Raw genomic sequence first — 17,107 nt, forward strand, 5'->3', positions numbered from 1 at the left:
CGGCCCGCTCGCGCACCCGGGAGAGTGTTCCCCGTCTCTCAGCCTATCCGCTCCGGCTGATCGAGAGTCCATGCGGTGAAGGCTTGTGCTTGAAATGCTTGAAATACAAATGCAGCGCCATCTCTCATGCCAGAAGGACATTTTTCAAAGGCTTCTGCTCTGCAGCCTGGAGAGCCCATGGCCACTCCACTATTTCATATTTAATTCTACTTCCTTCAATGACAATACCGTCCTGCAGGGCGAGTCGCTCATGAATGGCTACCAACACCATCATGGCGGTCCAAGAGACCATTGCTGCCCTCACCTGGCAGCAAACCGGATGCTTGCTTGCAGGTATCTGGCTCATCTATATCGTCGCCCTTGTGGTTTGGAGACTATGGTTCAGTCCTCTGGCCCATATCCCAGGCCCCAAGCTGGCGGCCTTGACTCAATACTATGAGTTCTATTACGACTTTGTCCTAGGGGGACAATACACCTACAAGATCATCGACATGCATGAACGTTACGGCCCCATCGTTCGCATCAACCCCTGGGAAGTTCATGTTGGAGACCCTGAGTTCTTCTCAGACCTCTACTCTGGGCCTAGCCGACGCAGGGATAAGTGGACGTTTTACACCCAACAGGTAAACACAATGTCTTCTCAAAACAAAACCCAATGCTGACATGAACAAAGTCCGGAGCTCCTCGTACCCAGGTCCCTCACCCAACCGCTCTCGCGGGTCCCAAACCTGCGACTGAAGGCTCTCTTGCTGCCATCGACCACAGCCTTCACAAGTTGCGTCGAAGTGCGCTGAACCCTTTCTATACAACTCAGACTGTGCGCGAACTGCAGCCGGTGATCGAGGAGAGAGTGGAAGCCCTTCTGAATGCGTTCACGAACTACGCCGAAGTATCCAACGGACAACCTCTTGATGTCATGTATCCCTATTCGGCTTTTACTAATGGTAAGCTTCATCTGTCTTGTGATATTTCCCATGTCTAACAGTATTCCCAGACGTCATCAACGAATATGCTTTTGCCCGAAGCGACCACCTCGTCGAAAAACCGGATTTCGGTGCTGAGGTCACCAACGACCTTCTCATCGGCACCCATATGGGACCATGTGTGCAACAACTCGATTGGGTGCTTACCCTTGTCAATGCTCTACCTGAGTCTATCTCGAACCGATGCATGCCAGGATGGGGCGGTTTCCTCAAGATGAAGAACGATATTCTTGAGCAAATTCACAGCGTCGACCCCCCTCAGAGCACCGGTAAATGGCGGATGGATGGGGGCCACCCTACCATGCTGTCGACCAAGTCTCGCTCTATAAGGGAGAAGAGTGTATCACGCCAGACACAGGAAAGCCAAGTTACTGTTCAAGGTGGCGCTCTCACTACCTCGTGGGCTATGTCTCTTGCTACCTTCCATCTTCTCAATCGCCCAGAGACTCTTCGCAAATTGCGTGACGAACTCTTTTCTGCTATGCCTGACGCCTACGAGACTATCCCACTGTCTCGATTGGAGAAGCTTCCCTACCTCCGGGGAGTTGTTAAAGAAGCCCTGCGACTCGGCATTGGAACTAGCAGTCGTCTCGCACGTGTGGCACCGGACGAGGCTCTTGTTTATCACGATCGTGAGAACGATGAGGCTTGGAATCTTCCCCCGGGATCCATCGTTGGCATGAGCCCTTACAAGACAGTCATGGATGAGAGTATCTTTTACGACGCCCGAGGTTTTCATCCTGAACGCTGGGTGGAAGATGGTGAGCGACTCGACAAGTACCTCGACATTTTCTGCTCCGGATCCCGTATCTGCCTTGGGATGGCACTGGCTCACGCCGAGCTTTACCTGACGCTGGCCAAGCTCTTCCGCAGATGGGGAAGCGGCGGTGTTGTGTTCGGCAGCGATGACGGCGACCAACGCGTCGGAGATGTCGGCTACCTCAGCATCTTCGAGACACGAGTCCGAGACTGTGAGGTTGACGCCGACTACTTCATGCCCATCCCATACAAGGGATCGGAAGGTTTCCGCTTCGTCTTCGAAAGCTATTAAGTGAATTTGGGCACTTCACTCTTACGAATACAAGGTACAGGTATCTTCCATTGCTCTGCTTTATGATACCACAATGCCTTTCTGTCCTTTTTTTATTTTATTTATATGAACTTTTGATGGAAATGAGTTTCTACGAAAACCAACTACGTTATCATGTCATGAGAAAGCTATGAGTTTCATGTTTATGTTTATATGATACGGCACACGCGTGCCTTTTTCTATGTCTTGCAATGTTTCTTTTCCCCTGCTTTTCTTTTTTTTATTGAAGGTCATCTTTTGGCCCTCGTGGTTACCGTGTTTCTGGAGATGGGGAATTCAACCACTCCCGGTATACTGAATCGTCAACGAAGGCGCACTGGCAAGAGATTAATTAACCTTCTTCGTCACGAAAGATACGATGGATGAAATTATGCAAACGTCGTATCGCAAAAGAATACGATACGAGATTTGACTTGACCTATTTTCATATCTCGAGAACTAGGAAACTGGTTCATAGGATATGACCTATGGGAAAGAACACCAGATCTTAAAAATAACAAAATGAATGAACCAAAAAAATACAGATATTATCTATCTCAACACGATGTTTCCTCCGCTCTTGTGAATGCTACTCTGCAATATAACGGCTCGCTTCTAATGCCGATCTCAGGCTTAGTGTTGAAACATTTACGGCAGTTCTACCTCTGTACGATGGAAAGCTTAGAAATATTATACGTACTACGTACCCGGTTAACTTAATTAACAATCATCGAAATAGCAGTGGAGCTTCTTGTCGTCAAGATGTTGCAGAAATAGCCCCTAACTTACAGGGGAAGATAGCTGATGGTGGATGCCACCCGGACACAACCTGAGACCGTCCAGGGCCGGGAACTTGAAGTGACGGAGCTACTGGACTTCTACGGCTCCATAGTATCGCGCCAGTCAAAGCAAGCAGCCACCAAAACCACCACGTTTTCCACTTTGAGATTCGATGCCGTCAGACGATCAAGTGTCCACTGTCTCCTGAGCTTTTCTTCCACTTCTTTTGTTGATTCCTTCTTTCTTCTTGTCCTATTTTCTGCCTAGGTATATATTTGTCGTGCTACGTCTTGATCTTGTTTTCTTATCTTCTACCGCCTGTGTTATCTGTCCTTATATACACAAACCTTAGCCATCATGGCTGCATTCGATCCTACTGCGAGGAAGCGAGTCCTCCGTGTCATTGCTGTCTCATTACTCCTCGATTTGGTATGCAGAAAATTGGAGGCTAGACGTGTCATCTGTTAACAAACTCGACTTAGATTTCCTTTACTTTCATTCTTCCCTTGTTCCCGAAGCTTCTCGAGTTCTACCGCGATCGCGAAGGCCAGGTTCCTCTCGATAGTGATGCGCCACAAACCCTCCTTCAGAATGTTCTATCCGGTCTCCATCGATACAAGGCTTCCTTCTCCCGCCCCATCGAGTCGCGACATGATATCGTTTTGCTAGGCGGAGCTCTGGGCTCTCTGTTCTCGTATGTTCCCTGCACACCCTTCTAGTAACTGTAGAGACGCAAGCTGACAATCTTGCACTATACAGACTTCTTCAGGCCATTGCCTCCCCTCTTATTGGCGCCCTTTCCGATCGCTATGGCCGTCGCAAGGCTCTCCTCGCCTCTATGTGCGGTAACATTCTATCAGTCCTGCTCTGGGTAGCTGCCGTCGATTTCCGAACGTTTATCGCCAGTCGAGTCGTCGGTGGACTGTCAGAAGGCAATGTCCAGCTCGCAACCGCAATGGCCAGTGATATCTCGGACGAGTCGTCTCGTGGTGCAACCATGGCTTTGATTGGCGCGTGCTTCTCAATCGCTTTTACCTTCGGTCCTGGACTCGGCGCTTGGCTGAGCACGTTCTCGACATTCACTGCAAACCCCTTTGCTGCGGCTGCTGGCTTCAGTCTGGCTTTGATCGTAACTGAGACCGTTTATCTGTACTTCAGTCTTCCAGAGACGCTGCCTTCGATGCGTGGTGCTGGGAACAAGGGTGATGCGAAGAAGGTTGCGCCCAAGAATGTCGAGAGAACCAACTCTCACTTCCTTCTGAACGCCATCCACTTCGTCTTCCTGCTGTTCTTCTCCGGTATGGAGAGCTCCCTTTCTTTCATGACATACGAACTCTTCTCGTTCACCTCTGGCAAGAATGGACGGCTATTGGGCTACGTCGGACTTGTGGCTTCCATCCTCCAGGGTGGTGTAACGCGACGTCTCCCACCACTGATGTCTGTGCGAGTTGGCACACTTGCATGCCTCGCGTCCTTCATCCTCCTGGGACAGGTTAACACGATTGGCGGTCTGTATCTCGCTGCAACATGCTTGGCTGTTACATCCGCGACAGTCGTCACTGGCTTGAACGCATTGAGCAGCTTTGAGGCTCACGAGGACGAGCGCGGCAACAAGCTCGGTATGCTACGAAGCTGGGGTCAGCTTGGTCGAGGTCTTGGTCCCATCTTGTTCACAAGCGTGTACTGGTGGGCTGGCCGTGAGGTCGCATATGGTATGGGTGCCACGGGTATTGCGGTTGTTGCTGCCGCGGTGTTTGGGGGATTAAAGACTCCCAAAGGCATGGATATCAAGGGAAAGAAAGTTGAGGGCAAGGCTCAGTAAGGCTGGTGTGGGTGGTGCTTGAAGCGACTTTGGGTTTTGTATATAACGGGCTCTACGGTTGAGCTGGTCTTGACCTTATAGTACAACCGTCTAGACAACTGAACATTATCTTTTACATCTACTGGAAGTTTCTACAAGTTTACTGGCTTTTCTTTGATGGGTTTGGCGAAACACAACCTGGCTTCTTCGTGTCGCAGCTTGCCAGCTTGCTATTCTGCCACTCCGACCTCCCTAACCAAGGGACGAGGAGGCAAGGCAATAGGCAGAGGGGGATGCGCTTCGAATCCCGCTGCTTGCAACAAAAAGCGTAGCCTGATCTTGGTTCCGTTTTAGAAGAAAAGGGCAGAAAAAGTACAAAACAAATACCCGTACCCGGATTTGCACCAGGATCCTTGGCTATCACCTACACTGATATAGGAGACCAACGAGTTGCTATTACTCTATACGGGCTTTCGAAGAGCTTAACCGTTCGGCCACGAGGTCTTTTCGGTCGTCGCTTGTTGAGGGGGGTGATTGTTATTTCGGTCTATATCCTGTTGGGCGGTTTGCCTGTTGGTAACAGCTGGCGGGACGCTGCAGAATTACAGGCGGGAAAGTGCAGGTCGGCGGACAGCGATTGGATCAAGCAATATGAATAACGGACTGTGGCTACGCAGGATATATTGTAGCTGTAGGTCGTACTGCTTGTGGAATTGGTTCGTCGTTATGATGCTGTAGTTTATAGTTGATGTATCGTGCCTCGTAGTCGTGGATCCGGTTTATCGTCGAAAGCGCCGCGCGTATTCGTAGTTCGTGAAGTGATAGCTGATATCGAATCTGTTAATTAGATTGCTCCTAATTGGTAGTTTTGACCAATTCGACGTAGGTTCGAGTGGCGGTTGTAAACTGCGACATGCCTACGGCCCTCAATGGGGACATCCATGTGTAACGCAGTGCAGTCAGGGGGGTGATGACTTTATAAGGCTTTTGGGATGGCTCCGCTTGGCCGCCAGGATAGGTCAAGCTTAGCAAGGACGTGATAGCGACCCTCAATTTCACAATTATTGGTCATAAACCTGCATAGACTTTCATAATAGATATTCCCCCTTTGGATAGACAGAAGCTTGGCTGGCTTGTGCAAGCCTAGCAAGGTAATAATAGTAAACGAAGGTATCGACCAGCTATCAAGAATAAGGTTGGTGTAATTTCCAAGTTGTTCTGCTACCCTAAACTCACAACATGAAAGGCAAGTCTTCGATGTTTTCTCAACAGAATTTTCACAATAGCGGTCTGAAAATACGAACAGATTTCCCCCCCCCCTTCTCATCTATGATTCATGCAATTCTCGCAGATGCCGTTTCCTCCACTATAGACTCACGACATCTTCCGTTGAATGATAAAATTGAGGTATAATCACGGCGGAACCGAAGCGAAGCGAAGCATGCAGGAGATGGACCATGCCCACAGTGGACAAACCTCTCGGAGTCTGCAGATATGCTTCTCCATAATGGCAATGTGACAGCAAGAAAAACCTTGCATACAGTAGAATGGAGACGAGAGGAGCATGGTCTAGCCGCCGTAAACATGCCAGTATGCGCCTAATTCAAGACAGAGCCAAGAGATTGATGATGTGCATCGCGACAACTCATCAATTATGGACGAATTTAGCATCGTATTTGCCGCTATGGCGACACCTTTATGACATTAACAACTGGGTCTAACAGATGAATTGCAGCGGTTTTCACTTTCTGTTTTACAGTATGTCATCTCAATGGCTGAAGGTACAGTATTGTTAGAGTGGCCAGAGACCAGGCAAGAGAAAACACTGAGCTGGCACCCGAAGCTGCATGAAATCGCCATAAACCTCGCTCATCAGCATCTCATTTTTCGACCTCCACTGAAAAGTTCGAACGAAGGTGAGTTGCAGCGGTCTCCACAGTGGCTGGATTTTGCCCCTCCTGTTGGTTTTTTCCTGGCCTGGCGCGTTCTGTCCTTGGGCTAGTATGGACTTTTCTTTGCTTGGACCGAACTCTTATGGAGGGGCCTCGGGGTGTCAGAAGGATTGGCCCCGCAGAGCATAAGAGACGAAATAAACCAGCCATCTTATGCAGGATTAGGCTAGCAAGTAGGCTACTTTATTTCTGTAGCCTAACTTGAAGGACAATTCTTCTGACACCCACCTGAGGGGCTTGTTGAGAAGGAGGGGGAGGGGCACAAGAGATGAGTAAACAGCTGTTGCATGAGACACTGCCAAAACAAGAGAATGCAACAACGGGCGGAGATTGCGGCAAGTATTATCATTATCAGTCAACAATACCTACCTACCTACCTACCTACCTACCTACCTACCTACCTACCAAATTTCCTACCTTGTAGGACGCAGCAATTACAGTATATCGAGTGTACTGTATCAGGTGGTATAACACAAGTTTGTTCCTGATGTCATGGCAGATCTATTGATGTGCGGTCCAAATTTACCCCTCCAACGAGAATAAGGAAAATTTTTCTGATACGCGACAATCAACTTCCTGTTTCACCACCTCACAGCAACATAACATCCTAGCCAAGCCCAGATCTTCCGTGCACTGGTCGCGCAGCGGCGGTGGCTAGGGTGGCAACTCATGGGCGCTAAGAGTATTGGTGGAGCATGACGTTGATTCGTGCAGGGAATCTGAGCCAGAAACTGACTGCGCCAGAGAAGAGGGGCAGTTTGAAGCTCCCCTCCCTCTTGGAGGAAAATAGCACAGCCAACAGACTTGAGTTGAAAGCGCCCGAGAGCTGTGAATGTTATACGGAAATGACAAATTCGCCGAAAACGAAGAGAAACAAGATAGTAGGTAACAACAGTAACGATCACAAGGTGACTCACGCCGCTGTTGCGTTGGGCTAACAGATGCAAAAATGAGGGGCACAAGGGAAAAATTAATCCTAGGTAGCCTTCACGTACTGGCTGGGATGTGTAGAAGAGTCCCACGGCGTGGTGTAGCAGACCCAAAAAGGGCCCCAGACAATCTAGGACGCGCGCATCCACCACACGCAAGAACCCACCGAGCCTCGACCGCTTAAGCATCCATGATAGAATTTTTCTTTAGGCCGAAAGAGAGAATTTTTCTAAACTTTGGGCGGCGATGCCTGCGCACAACAAAGATTAGCAAAAAATTGTGCCCCGCATGTATCTGCTAACAGATGCGAGGTACCTTCACACAAAGCTGTCAATCTGGTCGACAATGCTTTTGGTGATAGACAGACATGGGAATCAAGTCAAGATAGAGATTATTGAGCCGGTGATAGATCTGCTGGAGGTACTACTGAGTGCTTCTGCCATGGTAGTGGTGTCACTTTCTGTAATCTCTTCGAGTGTCTGCCGAAGCTTGTTGAAACAAACGTATCGCCTTTGTGCTGTATCAGCCCAGCTTCATACGCTGATATCAACCACGAGAACCGCCAGCAGCACCTCGACAGCTCTCATTAAACCTCCAGCTACCTAGGTACCTACCCGAACAATAGAATGCACTCCAGTAACAGCTCTATAGAACTCTACACACATAGCATTCTCAATGACAAACATCTGATATTGTGACCTCTGTCAAGCTCCTTCTGTCCCTCCTCATACCATTCCTCAACTGAGCAGGTCTGGCTCACTTGCCGTCATTACACTTTGGAGCTCAGTCATTGGCCGAGAGGACCCCACATGCCTCAAGAAAAAAAACCTCGCTGCTGTTAGGGCTTCCCAAGCTGGTTGCCCCGCGCCGCCGCACCTGCCTTTCACCCCACCCCACCCCTCCTCCCTCCCGTGGCCTTTTTAAATCTCCTCCTCCCACCTCTTCCCTTAAATCTTTTCTTCTCTTCCCTCCTCGTCTCGCATACCCGGTTCAAGCATCCGATCTGCGAATTTGTACGTCCAACCCTTCAAGGCTTTGAACAAGAGCATCGTCAGGATCCCTTGCCTTATTGCAACATCTCACGATCCTCTTGATTATTGCTTGCCTTTCTCGCTTCGTCTCTTTCGGGCGCTGACAATTTTACAGCACGTACATCAAAAACCTTCATACAAATCATCCACAACCGTCAAAATGGGTAAGGAGGAGAAGACTCACCTTAACGTCGTCGTCATCGGCCACGTCGACTCTGGCAAGTCGACCACTGTGAGTACTACCCTCGATGATCTGCTTATCAGCAGTCCTTAACCCCGCCATTCGTGGCGGGGTAATTTCAACTTGGATATCTGCTGACAAGATTGTATAGACCGGTCACTTGATCTACCAGTGCGGTGGTATCGACAAGCGAACCATCGAGAAGTTCGAGAAGGTTGGTTTCCATTTCCCTCGATCGCACGCCCTCTACCCACCGATCCATCAGTCGAATCAGTCTTACGACAAGTGAATATGCGCCTGTTACCCCGCTCGAGGACAAAATTTTGCGGTTCAACCGTAATTTATTTTGGTGGGGTTTCAACCCCGCTACTTGGGTGACAGGCGTTGGCCCTCTTCCCACAAACCCATGTCTCGCGCATCACGTGTCAATCAGTCACTAACCACCTGACAATAGGAAGCCGCCGAGCTCGGTAAGGGTTCCTTCAAGTACGCCTGGGTTCTTGACAAGCTCAAGGCCGAGCGTGAGCGTGGTATCACCATCGATATCGCCCTCTGGAAGTTCGAGACTCCTCGCTACTATGTCACCGTCATTGGTATGTTGTCATCACTTACACTCATTACCTTCTCATGCTAACATGTGCTCCAGACGCTCCTGGTCACCGTGATTTCATCAAGAACATGATCACTGGTACTTCCCAGGCCGATTGCGCTATTCTCATCATTGCTGCCGGTACTGGTGAGTTCGAGGCTGGTATCTCCAAGGATGGCCAGACCCGTGAGCACGCTCTCCTTGCCTACACCCTTGGTGTCAAGAACCTCATCGTCGCCATCAACAAGATGGACACCACCAAGTGGTCTGAGGCCCGTTACCAGGAGATCATCAAGGAGACCTCCTCTTTCATCAAGAAGGTCGGCTACAACCCCAAGGCTGTCGCTTTCGTCCCCATCTCCGGTTTCAACGGTGACAACATGCTGTCCCCCTCCACCAACTGCCCCTGGTACAAGGGTTGGGAGCGTGAGATCAAGTCTGGCAAGCTCTCCGGAAAGACCCTCCTTGAGGCCATTGACTCCATCGAGCCCCCCAAGCGACCCAACGACAAGCCCCTCCGACTTCCCCTCCAGGATGTCTACAAGATTGGTGGTATCGGAACGGTTCCCGTCGGCCGTATCGAGACTGGTGTCATCAAGCCCGGTATGGTCGTTACCTTCGCTCCTTCCAACGTCACCACTGAAGTCAAGTCCGTCGAGATGCACCACGAGCAGCTCACTGAGGGCCAGCCCGGTGACAACGTTGGTTTCAACGTGAAGAACGTTTCCGTCAAGGACATCCGACGTGGTAACGTCGCTGGTGACTCTAAGAACGACCCCCCTATGGGTGCCGCTTCTTTCACCGCCCAGGTCATTGTCCTCAACCACCCTGGTCAGGTCGGTGCTGGTTACGCTCCCGTCCTTGATTGCCACACTGCCCACATTGCCTGCAAGTTCGCCGAGATCCAGGAGAAGATCGACCGCCGAACCGGTAAGGCTACTGAGGCCGCCCCCAAGTTCATCAAGTCTGGTGACTCTGCCATCGTCAAGATGGTTCCTTCCAAGCCCATGTGTGTTGAGGCTTTCACTGACTACCCTCCTCTGGGTCGTTTCGCCGTCCGTGACATGCGACAGACCGTCGCCGTCGGTGTCATCAAGGCCGTCGAGAAGTCCTCTGGTAGTGCCGGCAAGGTCACCAAGTCCGCTGCCAAGGCTGGTAAGAAATAAGCGACTTATTTCTGAAATGACAACCTCCTGTGGGATCTTACGACTTTGATCTCACGCCCAAGGGCTGATGTACTCGCTTCTACGATGAAATGATTATGTTGGCATGAGCACTCGGCTTTTGCCTGGGGGCACAGGATGAAAGGCGGAAAAAATGCCTAGGATTTTGTGCAAATCAAAAAAGAATAGAGAGTCTAGAAGTGATTCGTGCAATTTTTCTTGTTCCCCATGCTTCTCGTGATGTGATGCGATGCGATGCGATGCGATCTTTGTGTCTCGAGCAAATGAAGCTCTGGTGATACATGTCTATTGAGTTGGGTCTTTGGTTATGCAGCTTTTCATGCTGTGCTCCATGTCTTGACTTCTTTTTCTAGTGGCTAGATGTTATCCTGTTGCTTGTGGAGCATTTGCTCCCCATGCGTGCGTTGATTGTCTTGATAGGATTGCCCTTGGTGTTCATTGAAGTATCTCATTATAGTCGTAAACCATACATGGTATTCCTTGTCTATAGGTCCAATGGTGTTGTTACATATGATACAAATGCTTTTATACTATACAGAAATGATCATTCACTCCCCAATCTGATCCGAAAACATACCCGTCACTACCTTGAGCATGTATCCCTGGTTGACATGACATGTTCGTAGTCTCCCATTGCTGTTTTCATTCATGAATCCGGTTGTGCACCCGCTGATACTCAACCCCTACTTGTTCTTTCTTTTGTTGCTGCCTTTGGCATTTCCATTACTCCTTGACTGCCCCTTAGGCTTTCCATTCTTCTCCGGTGGAAGAGTGTCAAAGAAGCCAGCGACGGCATTTGGGTCTGCGACTCTGTTATTGCTGGTCGCTCGTGCGGCAAACTGAGCAAGGAATGGATCTTCCTCCACCTTGTTACTCTTCTTCTTCTTTGCGGGCTGTTCCAGGTCTCGAATAGTGTACTTGCGAGTCGCGACCTTCGCCTTGCGAGCGGCGCCCGGCTTGTTCTTGTTCTTGTTCTTGTTGTCGCTAGCCGTAGTGGGCTCGGTCATCAATGCTTCGGCCCCGAAAAAGTTATTCAGTATTTCGTTGCGAACTCTCTCGCGCTCGGCCGCGGTGGCGCTCTTCTTATCCATCGTGGGTACGCCATTTGTATTAGACGAGGCACCGACAGTAGTGGTTTCGGGGTCATTGCTGCTGGGGACCTCGTCTTTAGTGGTACCTTCACTGCTGATAAATTGTTTCTCGCTCCCAGCTGCTTCGTTTGAAGCAGCATCCTCAAGAATGGAAGGTTGCTTGTCTTCCTCATATACGGCAGTTTTCTGCTTAGTAGAGGGGATATCGAGTATAGCCATGAGCTCTTCTGTTTCTTGGTGTTGAATAGACTCTTCCTCAACTTCAGGCCTCGTTTCGATGCTGTCCTCATTCTCGGCCGCAAACAACTTATCGATGTCGTCAAAGACTGGCTCATTCCTCGATTCGATTGATGCATCTGTTTCGGAAGAAGCTTGCGATTTTCGAACCTTCTGGGCTTTCGGAGCGCTTTGTCGTTTCCTTTTCTCGCGTTCAACGGTCTTAAAGCGACCCCTTGAATCAAACTTATCCTCCACGATGATGTCGTCCGTGAGCTCCCTCTCAGGCAAGTTGTAACTGTAGTCTTCTAACTGGCGATTTTTGATAGACCGGTAGCCCTCATGCCAAGAGAAGCACTTGCCAGTGGCCATTTCCTCCACCAATTGCAAGAAGCTCGCTCGTCTTTCGCCATTAAAATTGACAGGGCTTTCACTTGGTGTACCAGCCTGCAACGTAATTTCCTGGCGTTGGCCACCCTGCTGACCTGCCTCGATGCTAGAGTAGCGCAATGTATGGCCACGCCAGGACATCTCGACAGTTTGATGGATCTCAGTACCTCGAAAATCGTAGAGAACATCCTGTTTCTTCCCTTGAGAGTTGAGACCGGGTTGCCTGCCACCCAGCCACATTTCCGGGACGTGGAGCATGGCTTGACTCGGCGTTCGAAGCTTACCTTCGTCTAGCTTAAATTGAGATGCTTCCAGGAACGCCTGTAGATTCAGATTGGTGGTGAGTTTTAGGACCTGCGAGCGTTCGTGCTGGAGGCGGACGTCAACAGCCTCACCCGGTAGTAGCACATCGTTCACGTGCCAGAAAGCAAAGAAATCGGCGGTCATGTTATCAGGAAGCCGGAATTTGTCAAAATCAACGCCAGGGTTAACAGGTATGTTGATACGGACCGCAGGATGCTTGTTCTCTTTCTGCGCGTCGCTGCTGCGGCCGCTTTTGCGTTTTTCGTGAGGCACAAGGTTAATAACAATGGTCGTGGATTCTTTTACTGGCTTGTCGTCATCCGATTTCAAGGCAGAGAATGAGGCGGGATGAGGAGTGAAAGGTAATAGAATGCGACGTTTGCGAGAGAGCGATTTTATCGAGTTATCGGACTCTGAGTGCAGAATATGCCCAAAAGTCGCAGTAGTAGTTTCCTTGGCTTCCCCAGGCTTTGAATTGATAAATTCGGCCGAAGCTGCCAGCTTCAGAGGCGACGTCTCTTTGGCGGACCAGTTAGGCTTGGTGACGGGGTCAACAACCCTTAACCATCGGCCTAGCTTGTCTCTCCAAGACATAGCTCTAGTCTGTCTTCGAACTTGGACAAACTGACCGCCCACTTTGTCTTCTTGTGAAGGAATGCACTGGAGAACGTTGTCTGTGACTGGGACAGTAAGGCCAGCCATCAAGCGGAATACCATGTCTGCACGGTCTTCTGTCTCGGCTGGGGCCTCATCAGAGTCGGGCAACCAGGAGACCATAAATTTCTAGCAGCTGGTCAGAGTGAATTTTCTTTTGTAGAATATCAGTAGAACATACGTTTTTCGTGCCCTCCTTGATGCGCCTGATGGATGTCTTAGTGAGTCGACCAAGCTCCTTAAGTTCTGACGAATTCGGGAGACTTGTATCACGAGGGAGATATGGTGCCACATCGATGGTTCGAGTGCGCATTTTCTGTAGGCACTGGTCAATATAGGCAAGAACGCCGTAAGTTGTTGACTTTCTTGCTGTGATGTTGAGACGAGACCTTTGGACGCTCAGAGTCAACTTCTCGTCCTCGCCTACCAGGAAGTCCCGCCTCAACTCCCATAGCAAGCGCGATATGTTATTCGGACCATCTGCGCTCGTTAGCAACCGTGCTTTTTGAACAGGCTGGGGGCCACAAACATAAGAGAAAAGGGAAAATATAAGGATCCATTCGGACGTAAGCTTTTCCAAGATCGTTCTCGTGTTCCATTACTTCGATTCCCCACTTATACAGAACGATCTTTTGAGCAATTGCCGTCTTGTCTATACCACGAACCTGGATCGAATTGATTGATGCCCAGGGAACACTTTCTTCAACCCAGGAGTAGTTCATGATCTCGCCCTGCTGCTGCTCCGGCTGGCGGTCGCGATGGTAATCCTTCAGCTGATTAGTTGTAAACCCACTGCAGAGCGACTCGATCAAAGACTGAATATCTGTTAATCGAAGAATACGAGTATCAGGGCGGAACTCTTCAATGTTGGCATTGATCTCTTCCGTGGGAGGCTCAACAGGCTCGGCAGGGTTCATGCTTTCCCAGTCAATATTGGCCGGCTGTGCCTCTTCTTCTTCCACCACGATGGGAGCCTTTCTTTCGATCCGTGTCTTATTCGGGTTATTGATTACGATAGCATCGGCCGGAAGCCCCAAGGATGGAACACCAAGAGACTCTTCGTGCAGTAGCTCATCGCGGAATCTTCGCTTTGGCCAAGGCCTGGTCTTCTGATCACTCCCTGAAAACCCATCGTCAAGTTCAGGTAGCTCGGAAACGTCAAACTTGGGGTCCGATCTTGTCGAATTGTCGTCTATAAGCTCATTTAATCCATGCACAGGCCCCGGCCGTTGCTCAGAAGCGGGCTCGTCCAGATCCGGTAGCTCAGAAACATCATTATTGGGCTGTGACGAGTTGGCCGAGATATACTCTGACTTCTTTCCCAAGGGCAATGCTTCGTTCACAGGGCTATCGGGTTCAGTTTGTGCAGAGCCAATTGACATCTCTTCGGATGTTGGGGTTGATTTAGAGTCGATCTCGGTGGCGGGGGCGCTATTAGTCGATTCTGCAGCATCTTTCGATGGTGTCGTCGTTGTCGTCGTTGACTCTTCTTCGACAGGTTCTTGTTCTGAATTACTCTTCGGCACGTCTTTGTCAGAAACAAAAGACTCAATCCTGCCATCTCCCGGTTTCCCTATATCGAATGTATATAACCGTCGGCCGATACCCTCACGAACTGGATTCGGTCGGAAGCCCAAGCCGGCACTGCGCTGAGTTATTAAGCCGAACCTGCATGCCAGGCAAATTCGCGGCACTCGGATCGCTCTAGAAATCATCGAGAAAGAGAGTAATAATACAAAACCCCCGTCAAGGGAGCAAATTACGACAGTGCGACCAGGCCTATTCAAGACTGAGAATTGAAGGTCCCAGAAATTTTATCCGATAAGCGACTAAGCGATAAGTGATAACCCGATAAGATGGGACGCGCTCAACCGCGTAAAGCCTTCCCTCCATTTAACTTACGAACCCCTCAGTGTCTGTTCAGTCAGTATTCGTTAATTGCAACCGCATTTGTGATTTAGCTGTTTCTGAGTTGCTCTATTCCCTCGAATATCTACCTAGGCAGTGTTTTCGCTTTTCTTCTCATCCGTAATCATGCCTCCACAAAGACGTCGCCGCCCTGTAAGTCACCCGTGTTTACTGTTGAACACCAAGCTAACGTACACATCAGGTTGAGGCCGAGGAATCAGAAGAGGATGCCCGTCCCAGACAAAGAAACAGAGCTGGTTCAGAGGACGAACAAAACGACCACGACCCTAGCGATGCCGAAATGGACGGCGACAGGACTCAAGTGCAGAGCGCCGACGAACAATTAGCGAAGAAGCTTGTTCGCTATGCTATATCTTGCGAATTCTCAAGAACCATCATACGAAGAGATGGCATCAAAGAGCGAGGTAACAGGCCCCACACTTGAATACCAGACCAAAGCTAACAAAGGTCGAGTCCTGGGAAACCAAGGTCGTTCTTTCCGGCGCATTTTTGATATGGCGCAAAAGCAGCTGAGAGAGTATTGGGGCATGGAGATGCGAGAGTTGCCTGTTAGAGAAAAGGTCTCGCTTCAGGAGAAGCGTCAAGGTATGTAATATCGCTTCCATAACAGGCCTCCGCTAATATCTGGTAGCCATGAAGAGCAACTCACAGCCCAAGCTCGGCTCCGGTTCTTATATTCTTACCTCGACGTTACCAGAAGCATACCGCAGCGCTGCGATCCTCGGACCTTCGAAAACACCCAGCCCAGACGATGAGGCCACGTATACGGCTTTCTACACATTGGTCATCACGTTGATCTATCTCAGCGGTGGGGAACTCAGTGAACAAAAGCTGAAGCGCCATCTTCAACGAATGAACGCCGATCAGAATGTGTCGATGGACAAGACTGAAACCATTCTCAAGAGAATGGAGAGGCAAGGATATGTGACCAGGAGAGTTGAACGGCCACCTCTAGGCCAAGATGGTGAGCATACCATCACATGGCATGTTGGCCCACGCGGCAAGGAAGAAGTTGGCTTGAGTGGCGTGATGGGCATGACGCGAGAAGTCTATGGTGACAGCTGGAACGAGGAGATGGAGAAGAAGCTTCGATCGAGTCTGAACATTAGAGACCCTCGGCAAAACGGCGATGATGAGGAGGTCGACGCGGAGGCCAGTCGAATGCAAGAATGAGACCCTAGGAACGAGGAATAATGTCGGCGCTATGATACCCAACCAATACATCCTGGAGCATTGTCTTTCTGAACATGAGGTTTTGAATGTGGTCGCAAGGTGAAATGTGATATTGCATGTCTAAAATCCTCCCTTCTACGGGGTATAGTATAAATCCTTGACGCCGTCCGGAAAATCCAACAAACCAGTTATGAATCCATCGCAAATTTTGCACATAATCGCTCGTAGTGTACACGTCGTTCTAATCTTCACGTGGAGGAGGCGGGCCGCAGGGCTGGACCATTTTCTGTGCAAAATCGTCAGTTGTTGATCGGCCATCAAGTCGCATAATCGGGCATACCCTAATCATTTGAGCGCGGACTTTGGAGATAGGTTCATTCTCAGCCAAAGCGATGTAAGAGAGTAGAGGACGGTGACCGGCGATGGAAGAGTAGGTATCGCGCTGAATGTTGGTGCGCCATTCCCAGCTGGTAGTGTCTGGGTGACCAGTACCGACGTACTTTGCCTGAAGGCGCTCGAGTTCTTGCTGGGTTCGGAGTTTATCGGCCTGGAGCTGTTAGCAAAGAGGGATATCGAGACAGCGATGGGCGATCTATACCATTTTTTATTGTTTTGTGTTGATTGGTACTTGTTTAGATTGAATGCGCCGGGACCGCGAAATGATGAAAGTTGATGCGACAGAACAGAACAGGACCAGGACTGATAAGATTAGCTCAGCTCTGTAAGGTGGAACCTCGCTATGTGCATAAGCTCTTGGAAAGAACAACCACATACATATCACTATGAATGTGTGAATGGAAGAGAATAATTAATAGTAAGCGCTTACTTTGACTTCGACTGTTCGTCTTTAA

General features: G+C 49.7%; 6 protein-coding genes across 6 annotated transcripts; 4 read left to right on the forward strand and 2 right to left on the reverse strand.

Moving 5' to 3' along the window:
- Nucleotides 1-272: 272 nt before the first annotated feature.
- Nucleotides 273-2,034, forward strand: FIESC28_07071 (uncharacterized protein; the record flags this gene model as incomplete). The annotated part of the gene is made up of 3 exons (XM_031161213.1): nt 273-623; nt 674-944; nt 995-2,034. 3 exons carry the CDS (start codon nt 273-275, stop codon nt 2,032-2,034), a joined length of 1,662 nt encoding a protein of 553 aa, XP_031014759.1.
- A 1,155-nt stretch (nt 2,035-3,189) lies between these two features.
- FIESC28_07072 (uncharacterized protein) lies at nt 3,190-4,654 on the forward strand (the record flags this gene model as incomplete). Its single annotated transcript, XM_031161214.1, has 3 exons — nt 3,190-3,261; nt 3,315-3,526; nt 3,592-4,654. The coding sequence occupies 3 exons, from the start codon at nt 3,190-3,192 to the stop codon at nt 4,652-4,654; spliced, it is 1,347 nt and encodes a 448-aa protein (XP_031014760.1).
- Nucleotides 4,655-8,706: 4,052 nt separating this feature from the next.
- On the forward strand, nt 8,707-10,482 carry FIESC28_07073 (translation elongation factor EF-1 alpha; the record flags this gene model as incomplete). The annotated part of the gene is made up of 4 exons (XM_031161215.1): nt 8,707-8,778; nt 8,879-8,941; nt 9,182-9,320; nt 9,374-10,482. 4 exons carry the CDS (start codon nt 8,707-8,709, stop codon nt 10,480-10,482), a joined length of 1,383 nt encoding a protein of 460 aa, XP_031014761.1.
- Nucleotides 10,483-11,183: 701 nt separating this feature from the next.
- On the reverse strand, nt 11,184-14,536 carry FIESC28_07074 (uncharacterized protein; the record flags this gene model as incomplete). The annotated part of the gene is made up of 3 exons (XM_031161216.1): nt 11,184-13,283; nt 13,336-13,634; nt 13,684-14,536. 3 exons carry the CDS (start codon nt 14,534-14,536, stop codon nt 11,184-11,186), a joined length of 3,252 nt encoding a protein of 1,083 aa, XP_031014762.1.
- Nucleotides 14,537-15,188: 652 nt separating this feature from the next.
- On the forward strand, nt 15,189-16,256 carry FIESC28_07075 (uncharacterized protein; the record flags this gene model as incomplete). Its single annotated transcript, XM_031161217.1, has 4 exons — nt 15,189-15,215; nt 15,265-15,487; nt 15,537-15,668; nt 15,715-16,256. 4 exons carry the CDS (start codon nt 15,189-15,191, stop codon nt 16,254-16,256), a joined length of 924 nt encoding a protein of 307 aa, XP_031014763.1.
- A 241-nt stretch (nt 16,257-16,497) lies between these two features.
- On the reverse strand, nt 16,498-16,857 carry FIESC28_07076 (uncharacterized protein; the record flags this gene model as incomplete). Its single annotated transcript, XM_031161218.1, has 3 exons — nt 16,498-16,542; nt 16,597-16,803; nt 16,855-16,857. The coding sequence occupies 3 exons, from the start codon at nt 16,855-16,857 to the stop codon at nt 16,498-16,500; spliced, it is 255 nt and encodes an 84-aa protein (XP_031014764.1).
- Between the last annotated feature and the right edge of the window lie 250 nt (nt 16,858-17,107).

Source organism: Fusarium coffeatum (genome assembly GCF_003316985.1).
Source record: "Fusarium coffeatum strain FIESC_28 chromosome Unknown BRIP53273_contig_152, whole genome shotgun sequence".
In the NCBI taxonomy this organism is placed as follows: Eukaryota; Fungi; Ascomycota; class Sordariomycetes; order Hypocreales; family Nectriaceae; genus Fusarium; species Fusarium coffeatum.